This window comes from Macrobrachium nipponense, chromosome 16, assembly GCF_015104395.2.
Source record: "Macrobrachium nipponense isolate FS-2020 chromosome 16, ASM1510439v2, whole genome shotgun sequence".
NCBI classification, from domain to species: Eukaryota; Metazoa; Arthropoda; class Malacostraca; order Decapoda; family Palaemonidae; genus Macrobrachium; species Macrobrachium nipponense.
The window spans coordinates 81,100,369-81,115,793 of NC_087209.1; the positions used below are offsets into that span (position 1 = coordinate 81,100,369).

At 36.3% G+C, this 15,425-nt stretch overlaps 1 protein-coding gene across 1 annotated transcript; it reads right to left on the reverse strand.

Annotated features, from left to right (window-relative positions):
- Positions 1 to 4,256: 4,256 nt before the first annotated feature.
- LOC135195384 (uncharacterized) lies at positions 4,257 to 4,739 on the reverse strand. Its single transcript, XM_064221640.1, has one exon. The coding sequence runs from the start codon at positions 4,737 to 4,739 to the stop codon at positions 4,257 to 4,259; it is 483 nt and encodes a 160-aa protein (XP_064077710.1).
- Between the last annotated feature and the right edge of the window lie 10,686 nt (positions 4,740 to 15,425).

Consider the following 15,425-nt stretch of genomic DNA (forward strand, 5'->3'; position numbering starts at 1 on the left):
GGCTATAGTAAGTATGGCCACGGGCTTTCTCTTGACTGTATAAAGTTGCAAGTCGTAAGACAAATGCAGTTTTGCAACCACGGGGACAATTCCAAATCCTATTAGCCATTCTTGACTACTATGGGTTTCAGAGCCGATGGAATAAGGTGAATGGGTTTCTGTCTAGTGGATGGGCGGGGCAACATTTCGTAAAACGATGTTTACCTTGCTTACGTAATGAATGTTTTTCGACTCTTGGCTCGCAATCATTGGCCATGGCGTCGGCTAGAGCATTTTTACTCTATAAAGATTAAAACTATCGGGTTTAGGTTATTGATAATGCTGACAAAATTTGTGTGTAGTTGTAAAATATACATATGTCAACTTTCAGCTACATCCGATGCTTTGATAAGGCGCAAAATCCAAAAAACCGTGTTACAGAGGCCCTGAATTTCATAGTAGTTTGGTTTGGAAGGTATAAAACCATTTCATTATTCTCCAGTGGTCTAAACCTTCTATAAACGAAGCGTACAAGGCATGTCTCTGAAAAAAAACTTCTATAAATGAAAAGTAGAAGGCATCCCTGTGAAAAAAAACTTCTATAAACGAAACGTACAAGGCATGTCTATGAAAAAACCTTCTATAAACGATAATTACAAGGCATGTCTGTGAAAAAAAAATCTTCTATAAACGAAAAGCACAAGGGAAGTCTGTGAAAAAAAAAACCCTCTATAAACGAAGATATGAAGTGCTTCAGGAAAGTACAAGGCATGCCTGTAAAAAGAAAATCAATCCATATCAAAGGGTTTACTCAGCTTAGATCCGAGCGCAGAGACTTACAGAAGTATACCAGGAATGTCAAAATTAAACAAATACGACATAATCCATCATTTCTTTAGGTCTTGAGTAATTATAACTAGAAAATGCTTCATAAAGCCGACAGCTATGAGATTAAAACGAATGTTATTTTCCTCCTTTTACTTGGCATCCTTTCTTGATGAATCAACCTTTACAGACGAAGAATAGAAATTAAATAAGAAAATTAGAATATTTTAAAGAAGCTTTCATTAAAGTGCACTAAATAGTAGAAAATCATTTTTTTGAGACAGGATTTTCTTACAGTTAATCATGTCTACAAAAATAAAAGCGTGGTCGCCAAGCATGGGAGGATATGTTACAAGATGTAAAATTATTTTTTACTTTTTAGTGCATTTAAATAAAAGCTTGTTTAGTTTTTTTCATTTTATACTGGTTAATTTTTGACAAGTTGTAACCGATTTATGATGGTAGCTAACGAAATTGAACGTGATATCCTGTCGAGCCAAAGAAGGTTAAAAAAGTCCGTACATTTATTAACTCATTCTATCGAGTCAAAGGAGGTATGACTAATCGGAAGATTTTCATGCAAATCCTGAGATACTGGGAGAGGTCACTGCAGGGTCACCAGAGGTCACTGCTAGCCTACTGATCATGAAAAGGTGTACTGTCACCGGGATTGAGTAGCCATGCAAAATTTCAAGTCCATCGGTCGAAGGGAACAGGTCGAAAATTGAGTTACAATATCTTACCCAAACAGACGCAGTAGTCAAGTTGAATAGAAATATCTAATGTTCCATCGGCTCTCCAGATGAATATACTAGCATATCTTTAATGTAGGAGAAATGCATGGAGTTGCAGCCATTAACTTCACTCGTTTTAGCAATCAACATAAAGACAAATTCTTCTATGCAACCCTTAGTGTTATTCTTCTCCTGTTACATAAGGCCCTGTGAAGAGGAGCCAGAAGTTAACTTATCTATCATGAAATATAATTAACGATAGTACTAATTTTTACCCTTAATGAATTCGTAAGATTGCCCATTTTCTCTCTTATTGAACTGAATTCCTTTAGCATAGTTTTTATTTTAGAACTGAAACTTTTTATGACATCAGCTAATGGGTCTTTCCGTAGCTTTTTGGAAGTACTTGAGTTAGATAATAAATTTCTCATTTTCCACAACTAATTTTATCCATTACTACATGTAGCTGCCGTGTTCTTCAAAGCCACAGGTATGAGATGTAGGAAAGACACAGATACTGTTACTCACGTAACACTTTATTAAAAATTTGATATAAAGTTCAAGTTGATATCACAGAACACTTTAAACCAATTTAAAGCTTTAAAATCACTTAACACTAGGCACTACAACTTAAGTTGACCATTACTGTAACGGCTTATAGGTGGTCATTACTCCAAGACCAGAGAACCAATGATGAGTACCATACTAGTAGTACAAGGCGACGAGGTTCAAGAAACTGAAAACAACAAAATATACAAACAAACAAATTACAGCAGTAACAATCCAAAATAGACTGAACAATGTTTACATGTAAAACGGACAAAATATCTACAATACAATTTAACCCTAATCACCAAGTTGAAGAACAAAGCTTATTAAATGATTATATACACGATTGGTTTCTAGAAAAAGCTGCATTTACATTCTCGGCCCTATAAACAAATTATTGGTTTATCAAAATCAATCATATCTATAAATGCAGGTGATATAAATAACATCTATAATAAATGTAATATACTCTCAAATCCTTTGATCCTAATAAAAATAACTATTATAATCATTGTTCCTCTACTGCAAGGAGAAGAACAAGCTTTTGAATGGGTCGATGGAGCTCGTATGTTTGTCTTTAAAACTACACTTCGTACAAAACTGGTTCTGTCTTTTACAGTGCTGATAACACGACCCATCATCCAGTTACTCCTTAATTTATTATCATTTTTTACATGGACAATATCACCAACTTGAAGGTGCCACTTTTCTTTGTTCCACTTCTGTCTCTCTTGTAATGTTGATAAATATTCTCTTCGCCATCGAGTCCAGAATAAGTTAGCCAAGAATTGAACATATCGCCACCTCTGTCTCAGATACATATCTCCTTTCTGAAAAACACCAAGTGGTGGCATCACAACACTTGATTTCTGTGTGAGAAACTGAGAAGCTGTGCTGGACTGTGTAGTTGTAAGTCATCTGGGCTGTCACTGACTGTGGTCAAAGGACGGCTAATTTTTCATGTGTGTAACGAATAATCAAAGTGGTAATATGACTCTTTCTAGGTAATATCATTGGATGTTTCTCGTCAGCTGAAATTTCTGCTTTAAAGAGCCGTCCAATAACGCGAAGAAGCCTGTCTTGAGGATCAATGAAGGGATCTAGTTTATAAATGCTACTGCTACTACAAAGTCCTCGGCCCCTTGACCTTTCGCCCTTTTGTAAGAGTGTCACTTTCTAACTAAATGTTTTCTTCTTGATATATCTGATGACTGCTTTTCCAGCAGCATCTAATTAATCTGCTGTAATTGAACCATTAAGTCTAGTTTGTCTCTTAGATTTCAGTATGAAAAAAAACAGTGATACACAGCAACAGCCTTCCTCAACCCATGCCATGAAGAATAATACTTAAGAAACTTATCAACATTTCCCTCCTCTTCTGGATGCACTGCAAAAGTTGTAGACCATTCCAATTCAACTACATCTTGAGGCATATAATTTTTCCACAGCTCCTCTGGTCCTCTATGAAAATATGGGCCATCAAACCAAATGTTACTGTTCAGCATTTGCTGACTTGTGAAACCTCTTGATGCAATATCAGCAGGATTCTCTTTACTCTGAACATATCTCCACTGTGTATTTTCAGAGAAATCCTTAATTACTTTCACTCTATTTGCAACAAATATAGGAAACCTCTGTCTATCACTAAAAATACAGTGAAGAACTGTTGTACAATCTGTGTGATAGAATGTCTGGTCCACTGTAATCTGCAGCTCTTTCAAAATGTGTTGTGCGAGAGCTGTACAAATCCTCCCACTGTTATTGAAAAGTCTTATGTATGCTGTAGCACCATAGCCTTCATTACTAGCATCTGAAAACATGTGCAGCTGTGTGGAAGTCACTGTACCAAATTCCTTTGGTTTGACACATCTTGGAATCTTTAAGTTATGCAGGATTGGTAAATCATCAAGCCACCTTCTCCAGGGCTTCTGGTATTTTTCGGGAATAACATCATCCCATCCCAAGCTGCTATCCTAACAAACTTCGAGAAGAACTCTCTTAGCTGGCAAAAGAAAAGGAGCCACAAAATCAAGAGGATCATAGAGGGAACATACTGTTGACAAAATGCCTCTCCTTGTAGGTGGTTTTGGGTCCAAGCTTGCAGAGAAAGTAAAGTAGTCATTTTCAATATTCCACTGAAGACCAAGAGCTCTTTCTGCATGAAGTTCATCATAGTCCACATATTTGAAGATCTTTTGAACGGTCCTCTTGCGGGATTGATTTCAACACCAGCTTGCTGTTACTCACAAACTTTGTCAGCCAAAAACCTCTTTCCTTCAATGCTGCCATAACGTCTTTCACAAGTCTTAATGCCTGCTCTTCTGAAGGTACAGACTTCAAGTCATCCACACAAAAATTGGTTTTAATGGTGTGTTCTACATCTGGACCATACTTATCCCTTGCATGGTCAGCTGCTGCCCTCAAAGCGTAATTGGCGATGCTGGGTGATGATACTGCCCCAAAGATGTGAACACCCATTCGATATTCTGTAAGTTTGCTTTCAAGTTCACCACCAGGCCACCATAAGAATCTAAGGTATTTATGTTGAACTTTTGGTACCTGAACTTGGTAAAACATAGATTCTATGTCACCCATCAAGGCCACCCTTTCTAGACGAAATCTGATGAGCACTCCAACCAGGGAATTAGTCATATCAGGACCTTGCATCAACTTGTCATTAAGGGAACTACCTTGGTATTTGGCACTACAGTCAAAGACTTTTAATATTATTTGGCTTTTTTGGATGGTAGACACCGTGGTGAGGTAGATACCATACAGGCTGTTCATCATACGACTGATCCTCCAGAACTTTATAAGCATATCCTTCAGACACCAATTTCTCAACAAATTCCACATAATCTTCATGGAACTTTGGGTTTAGTTTCATTTTTCTTCTATGCCATTGAGCTCGTTTCACTGCCTGTTCTCTATTGTTTACCAAGTTAACTTTATTGGTTCTAAATGGTAGGGGAAGCTGGTAGTGTCCATTAGTAAACTGAATGTTTTCTGCCACTTCTTTGAGGAACTGTTGATCTTCTTGTGACAGACCCTTCTCATCAGGAATTCTACCAACATCTTTCTCACTAAAGTCTCTTTCAAACATATGTACCACAGCTGCAGGATGAATACACTCCTTTACCCTTTCAACTTCCTGAAGAAAGACATGGTGACATGAAATACTGTTCTTCTCTGAAGAGTATTTAAAATGTAGAGGGCCACTAACAGTCCATCCATGGTGGTAAAGAACTGCAAAGGAATCTTGACCCTTGGCTGGAAGCACTTCTAATGGTTGCAGTGCTTTAGGGCAATTACTGCCACTCAACAAACCAATCTCCAGATCTGCTCTATAATCAGGAAGTAGATCAGCAATATTCCTCAGACCGGCTACCTTTTTGAGCAATTCTGGTTTTGGTATCTGTCGATGACTCACTGGAATATCTTGACGAGTAAAGGTTTTTGGCAGATCGATAGTGTTGTTTCCTTCCATGTCTGTAACACGTAAATTATTAACTGCCAAAGTAATCACAATATTTACTCCATGCATGGTTTGGAGCTTTAAACATGTCTCTGTTCCAGATACACCTATCTGCTCTCTTAAACTCTCTGTGATGAAACAACCAGTGCTGCCATTATCAAAAAAGGCATAAGTGTCCAAAACTACTTTGTTTCCTTTCTGATATACTATTATTAGGAGAATAGCCTGTAATATTGTATTTACTTCACTGACATGATTGGTAGTACATGTGCTAACAATAATTTCACTTGCTACTTTTCTAGATGAGCTATCATTCTCTTTATGTAGCCTGAATCCTTCGATATGCAATGATGTGGGATGCCTCTTACAGCATAGCATGTCTTACATCGCGTCATTCTCATACATCCTTTAGAGGTATGGTTGAGACCAAAGCATCCAAAACACAACCTTCTCTCCTTAAGGAAATCTATTTTTTCTTCAGAGGTCTTCTTAGCAAAATTCCAACAGTCATCAAGATCATGGTTTTTCTTGCACATTGGACATGATTTCTCTTTCTCAGACACTATTGATGTCTTTCTATTTTCTGGATTCAGTTCTGCTTGGGTAGCAAAGCTTGAACTTCTATTCTTTTGTTGACAGTATCTGAGTTTGAAGCTACCAGAGTTGTTTTCAGGCTTTGAATAATTATTTTGAAGAGCAAACTTGCTGAATGTTGGGTCATTTGCTGCCTTTGCCTTTTTATAAATAAATTCAACCAAATCTGCAAAATCAACTCCTCCCTTTTCTTCCCTCAAATCTCCAGCCAGGCTACACCACTGGTTCTGAAGGTATATCAGAAGTTTTTTAACAACTGTTTGAAGGTTAGGAAGATGATTTAGTACTTCCATGTGTGACAAGTCTGCACTTAATAAGGAATAAAGCAAATGCATACAAGCCATGACGATCTTCGTGTTTCAGGTGCAGACCAAGAAATAAGTTTCTTAATATATGTCATTGACACCTTGTAGGGATCGCCATACTCTTGAATGAGCAAACTCCTAGCTGAAGTATATCCTTCTGAAGAACTCATATACAAGCATCCACCTATCAAGTCTTTGGCTTCCCCTTCAAGTTGCTGATCCAAGTAGTACAGTTTGTCAGCATCACCCGAAGCATTTGGGGCAATTCTGGCATCAAATGCCATCATGAAAGTGGCAAACTCAATAGGATCACCTTTATATTTTGGTACTTCTATGCTTGGAAGCAACATTGCTTCAGTCATGTGTTGCTGTGTCTTCAGGAGCATCTCTTGTTGGGACTGTAGTTGCATATCAAGATTTGGCTAAGGGAACCGACAATGGCTAGAACTACAGGGAACGTTCACTTTCAACTGAGGAGTATCTGCTGTTATATCCGAAGGTTGTGGTTGGAACGGGTCTACATTTGGATTCAACTGGGAAGGAGTATCTTTTGGCACGATATCCGAGATATTGTCAGCTTCAACATAAACTCTTTCTCTTGCTTGAGACATAGCAATTTTTTTTTCTAATTCTAATTTCTCTATCTTTTTTCTAAATCTAAATTCTTGCTCTTCCCTCTCCTGCTTAAGTCTGATTTCTTGCTCTTCAACCACTTTTGTTTTTTCTCTCATAGCATGTTGAGCCATCAATTCTGCCAGTCTAGCTTTCTCTTTGAGGCGAGCAGAACTTACACTAGTTCTGCTGGACTTGGTCCTGCTAGTGGATGAGGAGCAAAGACTTTTTCTATCAAGGTCTTCAGTCAATTGCAATTCACTTTCCATGACCCAATTATTAATTTCTGTAATGAAACGATCAATAGATACTGTATTTTCTGAATACCTCTTATTTACTGTGTTTCGTTCACTGGAATCTGTTAAATGATTCTCATATTACTGAAAACATTCATCATATTTATCACGTAATGTGCACAAAATAATCATTTCTAACTTCACCAGATGAAGATTATCACAATTATCCATTAGTCTAAAGATCTCATTTCTCCTTTTGGTCACAGTAGACAGAGCAGCAGTTTGTGCATTTTTCAAGTTTTTATTTGCTCTTGTATCACTTCGAGACAATCTTCACTGACTAAAGACACAGCAACTTCGCTAGATTCCTTCATTTTCAATCACGAGATTTTCTTGAACTAATATAGCTGTCGTTTTCTTCAAAGCCACAGGGATGAGATGTAGAAAAGACACAGATACTGTTACTCACGTAACACTTTATTAAAAATTTTATATAAAGTTCAAGTTGATATCACTAAACACTTTAAACCAACTTAAAGCTTTAAAATCACTTAACACTAGGCACTACAACTTAAGTTGACCATTACTGTAACGGCTTATAGTTGGTCATTACTCCAAGACCAGAGAACCAATGATGAGTACCATACTAGTAGTACAAGGCGACGAGGTTCAAGAAACTGAAAACAAAAAAATATACAAACAAACAAATTACAGCAGTAACAATCCAAAATAGACTGAATAATGTTTACATGTAAAACGGACAAAATATCTACAATACAATTTAACCCTAATCACCAAGTTAAAAAACAAAGCTTATTAAATGATTATATACACAATTGGTTTCTATAAAAAGCTGCATTTACACTTCAAAACAATTGGATTTGGCAGCTTTAGTGATAGGCAAAAAAATGGAAAAATTATTATTTAACTTAAGTAGTTACAAAAGACCCATCACCATATGTCATAAAAAGTTTCAATTCTAAAATTAAAAACTATAACAAAGGAATTAAGTTCAATAAAAGAGAAATTGACGACCCAGATATCTTTACCTTACATGTACGGATTAATCAAGACCAATAAAAAAGATTTCTATATTTCGTCCCATTATCAGTTCAACTGGTTCTTTTAGCTATAAACTTTCTAAATATCTAGTTAAATTACTATCAACTATCCAGGGTACTATTTCAAATTCCCATTTCCAAAACTCTGTTGATTTCTGTGCTAGACTCTCCCATATTGGTTTATCCAGTACTGACAAATTAACTAGTTTTGATGTAACATCATTATTCACTCAAGTTCCTATTGATGACTTCAGTATCTTATCACAACATTTGGACTCCTATAGCCAAGAATTACCTACTAATGTCATCACTAATTTGGTATCCCTTTGTATAAAAAATTGTAAATTCACATTCATTGATCATTTTTATGAACAGATATTTAGTATGGCCATGGGTATCCCTCCTTCGCCACTCTTGTCAAATATTTGGATGGAATTTTGTGAATCTAGACTTATTTCAAGAAATTCATTATCTAGGGTGTTTCGGGTTAGATATGTAAATATTCCTGATTTCCTGCATACAATTAATATTCTTGTACCATCCATAAAATTCACAATAGAATATGAAGAAAATATGTATAACATTTTTGGATGCCTTAGTTATTAGAAATAACTCCAATGTTAGTTTTAAAGTATATAGGAAACCCACGAATAGCTTGTCATATATTAATTTATTACTCTAATCATGCTAAACAATTTAAGATGTCAATGTTTTCCAGTATGTATCTCAGAGCTCTTAGAATTTGTAGTCCGGAATTTTTAGAAGATGCGTTTAAGATTATTGATAAAATAGGAGATTCAATTATGTTACCCTCCATATCTTTGGAGCTTTGTAAAAATAAAGCAAAAAAGATGTATTGCAATCCAGTCAGTATTAACAAAGAATGTAAGAATATTCTCTGTTTACCATTTCATCCTTATTTCATTCCTGCTGTAACCATTTTAAAACCTACTGATATTAACTTAGTATTTAAATATAATAATATTTTGAGAAGTAAACTAATTAAGAATAGCCCACCAAATTCAAACAAAATTGTATATAGTATTCTTCGTAGAGAATGTAATAAGATTTATATTCAGCAAACTTCAAAAGAACTAAAAGGAAGATGCTCTCAGCACAAATATGCCATATCAAGAGTTTTAACAAATAATGGCATTGTGGGTAATTGGCTTAAGACAGGCCATGGTATTAACTGGGATAATTCCTCGATACCCTGCAGGGTCAAAGATCACCACAAAAGGAATCTGTTGGAGTCCATTTTCATTGAAGCCACGTCAACAAGAAATTTAAACCTCCATCCTGGATTATACCTTGATCCTCTTTCCTTATCTCTTTTGCTTAAAGAACAAGCCTCCCAAATAAACAAACTGTAACCCCGCCACCTCTTTCTGAATTTGTGTATAAAGGACTGTCAACTTCTATTATATTCATTGTGAACTTGAAAATGTAGAATATACTACGAAAGTACTTGCTCTAAGTCCCTGTTTCATTTACCTTTCTAGCGTGGATTTAAGGATATTCTCAATAACATGCTCCTTCGTGCTACATTGGATATATATAAATATAAGCTTTGTAAGTATTAACAAAAACACTAAATTCTTTACTAAAATAAAGCTTAAGATTAATGGCGTTCTTCTAACGGTCAAAGTCATAAATTATTTTAATAGACAAACAACAAGAAGCTATTTCGTCCTAAGGCGAAGGTTCCTGGGAGGGTGTAGATACTCGGCTCATGATAAGGAGTCATCCTCCTTTCCAGCAGTCTGATAACGCTTATCAGGAGGTCGCACCACTTTCAGGCAATCATGCAATTTGTAGGTGGGCAAGTACATATAAGGCGTATCATGCGGACATACCACTTTCGGGCATGCCTCTCCCAGACAGTCTAACAATCCGTGTCAAGGAGTTATTCCACTATCAGGTGGTCTGCTAATATGTTTTGTGAGGTCATGCTACTTTCAGGCGGTCTGATCATGCACATTACATGGTCATGCTACTTCTAGGCACCATGGTAATACGACTTCCCGAGAGTCCGATAACTCGTATCAAGCTGTCATGCTGCTACTTTCAGGGTTGGCAAAGTGTATCAAAGAGACACGCCTCATATGCCCACATTCAGTGTGAAAATTAGATTATCGGATTACGCTGTTCAGTGATTTTCATCCTCTCTCTTGTCAAGGATTTAAATCCCGCTCCTAATTCGGTGTTCCTTTACTCTCCAAGAGTCGAAGTTAACGCTTATTCCATTAGCACAGCCGTCCGCCTTTTGCAATGTCAGTTTCAAGTTATCATTTGAGAGAAGTGAAAAATACACAGCTCTTGGGCATCATCAGGCGATATTTGTGCAAATACTGGGAAAAGATAAGCTTGGAATCTAATGCTTTCTGATGCAAAATAAGACGAATGAACAACAAAATGCCCTTAACTACTACAGTCACGAGAAAAAAAAAGAAGTATGATAAAAGCAGGACTTAACGCGAAGTAATCAACTGGCCCTCCTCTAGATTAATTCTATAACTGTTACAATCAGAGAGAATTCCCGACCTGGTCAAAAAGAGCCGAGGATTTGTAATTATTGTTATGGAGTATCTAAATTTCATTGTTGGGAGGTGACCCTGACGGATGTTATAATGGCACTTAACCACAGAAAGAAATCCCCTTAGATTTGAGGTGACCAAAATGAAGTCTTCGAAAACAGACAGAACAGAGAAGAAGAGTGATATGTGCTGGGTCAATGGTTCTTTCCTATCGAGGAGGGAGACTATAAGTGCCCCATCTTAAATATGGGGCAATAAGTGTGTGTGTGTGTGTGTGTGTGTGTGTGTGTGTGTGTGTTCTGGATCCAAGATACTTTCCAGCAACTATCAGTCAGTAATGGCCATAGAGACACAGTAGGGCAGGAAAGTATCGGAAGGAAAATGAAAACCTCCAAATCCTAAAACTACGACCGTTTATTCTTACCTCAAGATTCTTCGAGAGTAGAAAATGGGGGGAAAATTAAGAACTTGTGAATTAAAAATTGTTTACGGTTAATACATTCAAAAGAGAAAATACCAGTTATAACAGTAATGTTAATTTTAGTATCTATATTACCTGCCTATATTCACTGTTCATCCAGTGAAACATTTACCAGAGTTCGAGTTTCCTCGCATATAATAAATTACTTCTTGTTTCTTGTGTGATATATGCCACAACGTAAATCAACACCATGAGAATTCTGCCGCTGTCTGGTTGATGGAAAGCCATTATGCAAAGAAGTTGGGATATTTTTGTAATGCAAAGGGCAGTGCAGTGCTTCGTATATCATTGGGTGTTAGGAATGATTTTCCCTGTGAATTGTAACTCTACTTTGAGTAAGAGTATACGAATGGCGATAATAACAGCCGATAAAGCACGAGAATTAAAGTGAGACTGAGAGGGAAATGCGACAAGGAAATGAGACTAAATAGACGAAGTATTGCTTAAAAATGAAGAAGGAATTAAACTAGGTAAGGCGATGAAAAACGGCGTAATTGCAAAGGGATCTGGAGGAAAAGACATACAAATGTAAATAACTGAAAATTAGAATGCATCTAACAAAATATGACTGAGAGAGAAAGAGACTGATATAAAGATTTTGGAGAACAAATCCAAATATGAAGAACATTTATTGCCAAACAGACCACAAGACAAAAACGGAGTTTAAAAATAAAGAGATTGAAGCTGTGGTGAGATAAAACAATGGATAGCAAAGATACATTGGGTCTAGGGGTTAACGAACAGAAATAGCAAGGGCTGTGTGAACGAAACAATGGATAAAGGGAGTGTGTGTGTGTGTGTGTGTGTGTGTGTGTGTGTGTGTGTGTGTGTGTGGAAGAGAAAGGAGGAACATTTGAAAGGATATGGTGTGAGGGAGAGAGGACCATTTCTTAGGTATAATATGAAGTGAGGAGAAAGGAAAACTGGTTCTAGATAACATGAGATGAAGAGAAGTCAACGACGGGTACAGGGATTACGAAGTAAAGAGAATCAGACAACAGATGGAGTGAAAACGAACTGGAAAGAATAAATAGTGAAAGAAAAATATGGCTGGATGGCAGGGAACGTGACTACAGACTATATGTGACGAGAAGTCATTGATGGCTGGAGAGAATATGGAGTAGGGAGAATTGGATAATGAGCAGGGAATAGAAGCTGGATAGAAGGAAACGGCGAATAAAGAGATACAGGGTGATTAAACGAGAACACTCATTATAGATTCCATTTGATAAGGAGAGGTGTCAAGACCTATAGATAATGTACGTTAAGAGAAATGAACAATGGATAGAGAGCTGGATAGAGGGAAGCTGTGGATAGAGCTATTGGGGATAGAGAACTGTAGAGAACTGGATAAGGAAAAATAAATTCAGATTTCTGGGGTAGAGTGAAGAAAATACTAGACAGAGATAGTATAAGAGATGGTTACACCAGAAAAAGGATAGAGAGAATGTAGATAGATGCGGGGGAAAATTCGTGTAGAGAATGAGGGTAGGCAAGGGGAGAATGGTCATTGAATAATGGCCGGAGAAATGAGAGTAAAATGAATGCAGCGCAAAAGGGGTCTGGAATGCTGGAATGGAAGAGATTATTGGTATGATAAGAAAGTCGAAATTAGGATGGTTTGGCCATGTGGTAAGGTTGAGATTAAGATGGTTTAGCCATGTGGTAAGGATGAGTGAGGAGGCAGGACTGAAAAGGGCCTCGGTCGAGAGAAAAACAAGAAAAAGAAGGCGGCTTAAAGTGAGAGAGACTTCGGAGAAGAAGAGTTTAGCAGAGGCAGATGCTTCTAAAACAAGTAAAAATGCGCCGAAGAATTGAGTTTTCTGTGCAGCGTATAACCAAGGCCACCGGATATAGATCTACCTTTCGGTGGTCTCAGTATAATGTTGTATGAGCCGCGACCCATGACACTTTCAGCCAAGACCCGATGGTAACCTGTCCTATAGCGTGGCCAGACGCACGATCGTGGCTTACTTTAACCTTAAATAAAATAGAAACTGTTAAGGTTAGATTTGGTATGTCTGACGAATGGAGGGTGGATGATCACCATACCAATTTGCATCCCTCCTCTAGTCTCAGTAGCTTTTAAGATCTGAGTGCTGACAGAAAAGTGCGGACAGACAGACAAAGCCTCTCAATGGTTTTCTTTTACAGAAAACTAAAAAGGACAGAGGTTGGGGAATGGATAAAATTAACAATCGATCCAGATAACCTGTGATCAGAATGGAAAAATGGCTAGAGAGAGCAGGTGGTTGAAAACTTAAAAGAAGGGAAGAATAGGATAAATGACTGATAACAAACAGAATGGCCATATGGAAGAAAGGGACAGGTAAATATAGCGGAAGATAAGTCCGGAAAGGGCAAGAAGAACAAGAGATATGGGGGAGATGAGGGATTAAGTTGTTGGTATAAAGAAATGCCACAAGGGAAAAAAAGTAAAGGTGGCTGTCAACAAAAGAAATGAAGAATAAAACGGAAATAAAGAAACGAAATGAAAAAAAGAAGTCTAAAAATGAACATTTATAAAATTAAAAAAACTGGAGATTTGACAGGGGGAAGGAAAGTAAACTTCGGAAAGGAATTATGAATAAAGAACTGAATGTGACTGAAGAATAAAGGAAACAGATGAGAAGTGGAAAGTAGTTCGTATGAAAGGAAGCAATGAAAAAAAGAAAATGTAAGAGAAGGAAACTAGATAAATGCATTAGGACACTGAAGGGAAAGAAGGAACTAGGAATGGAGATCATATATGTATTAAGGGGAAGAACACAGCAGAAAATCGATATGATAAGGGATAAAGGCAGGTGATAATGAGGAAGAGAACTGGAGAAGAAATGATAGCAAGACAATAAAACTGAAGGCAGGACATAGATGTGAAACGAAATCAGCAAAAACTGCCCCACGAGATGGGAGGGATTTTAGTGGTAAAAGCTTATTTACATAATTAATCTGCAGAAAATGCGCAGTGAGTATTTTCGAGGTGATAACTTTGACAACATTTGTTATTGACACGCAGGGAATAGTTCTACACAAAGAGCAGATAATGTTTGTGTAGTCATCATACGGCATAACTTGAGCAGGATTTTATGGCGACTTATTGCCCCTTTTATGTTTCGGTTCTAATATATTATAACATTAATTATTTTTCCTGAGTCTTATGTATTGATTTTAATTGTTACTTTTGTATTTTAGCCCTGATGATGAAGCCGTGCTTTGAAACGTTGGCTGGAAATCAAGTTGAAATATGCATCATCTCCTTTTCGTCCACCTGCTTATACTATATATAATATATATATATAGATATAGATATTAATATATTATAATATATATATTATAATATAATATATATATATATTATATATATTATATATTCTATATCTATATATATATATATCTTATAATATAATATATATATATTTTTTTTTTATATATATCTTATTCCTGATATATATAGATATATATATTCTATATCTATATATTATACTATATACATATATATATATATATATATAGATATAAGATATATATATCTATATATATTACATATATATATCTATAATATATATATATATATATATATATAGATATATATATATATATGTTTAGTAGATAGAGATAGATAGATAGATAGATAGATAGACAGACAGACAGACGGACAGACAGAGACAGAGAGAGAGGAATACTTACATACATATGCATTCAAATATTCATACATACATATATTAAAACCAAAGTAAACTATACTCGTTCATATAGCACGACACAGCAGAAATCTGTGCGAATTTAAATGTCTTCAATAAGAACGATCTACTTCAACGGTCTGTTGGGGACAGAACCGAAAGATGTCATGAATGGATACTCTGTCATGCCGGTTTTAAAGACAGTCAAACATATAATTCTATACGCGATAATTAGCGTTAGAAAGTAATTAATGGATAAGACCGGGCATTAGAATCAATCTTTATGAAAATAACGCTCCATAAGATCGATAAAACCAAGGTCCTTTAAATATACTCCGAGTATATTTAAAGGACCTT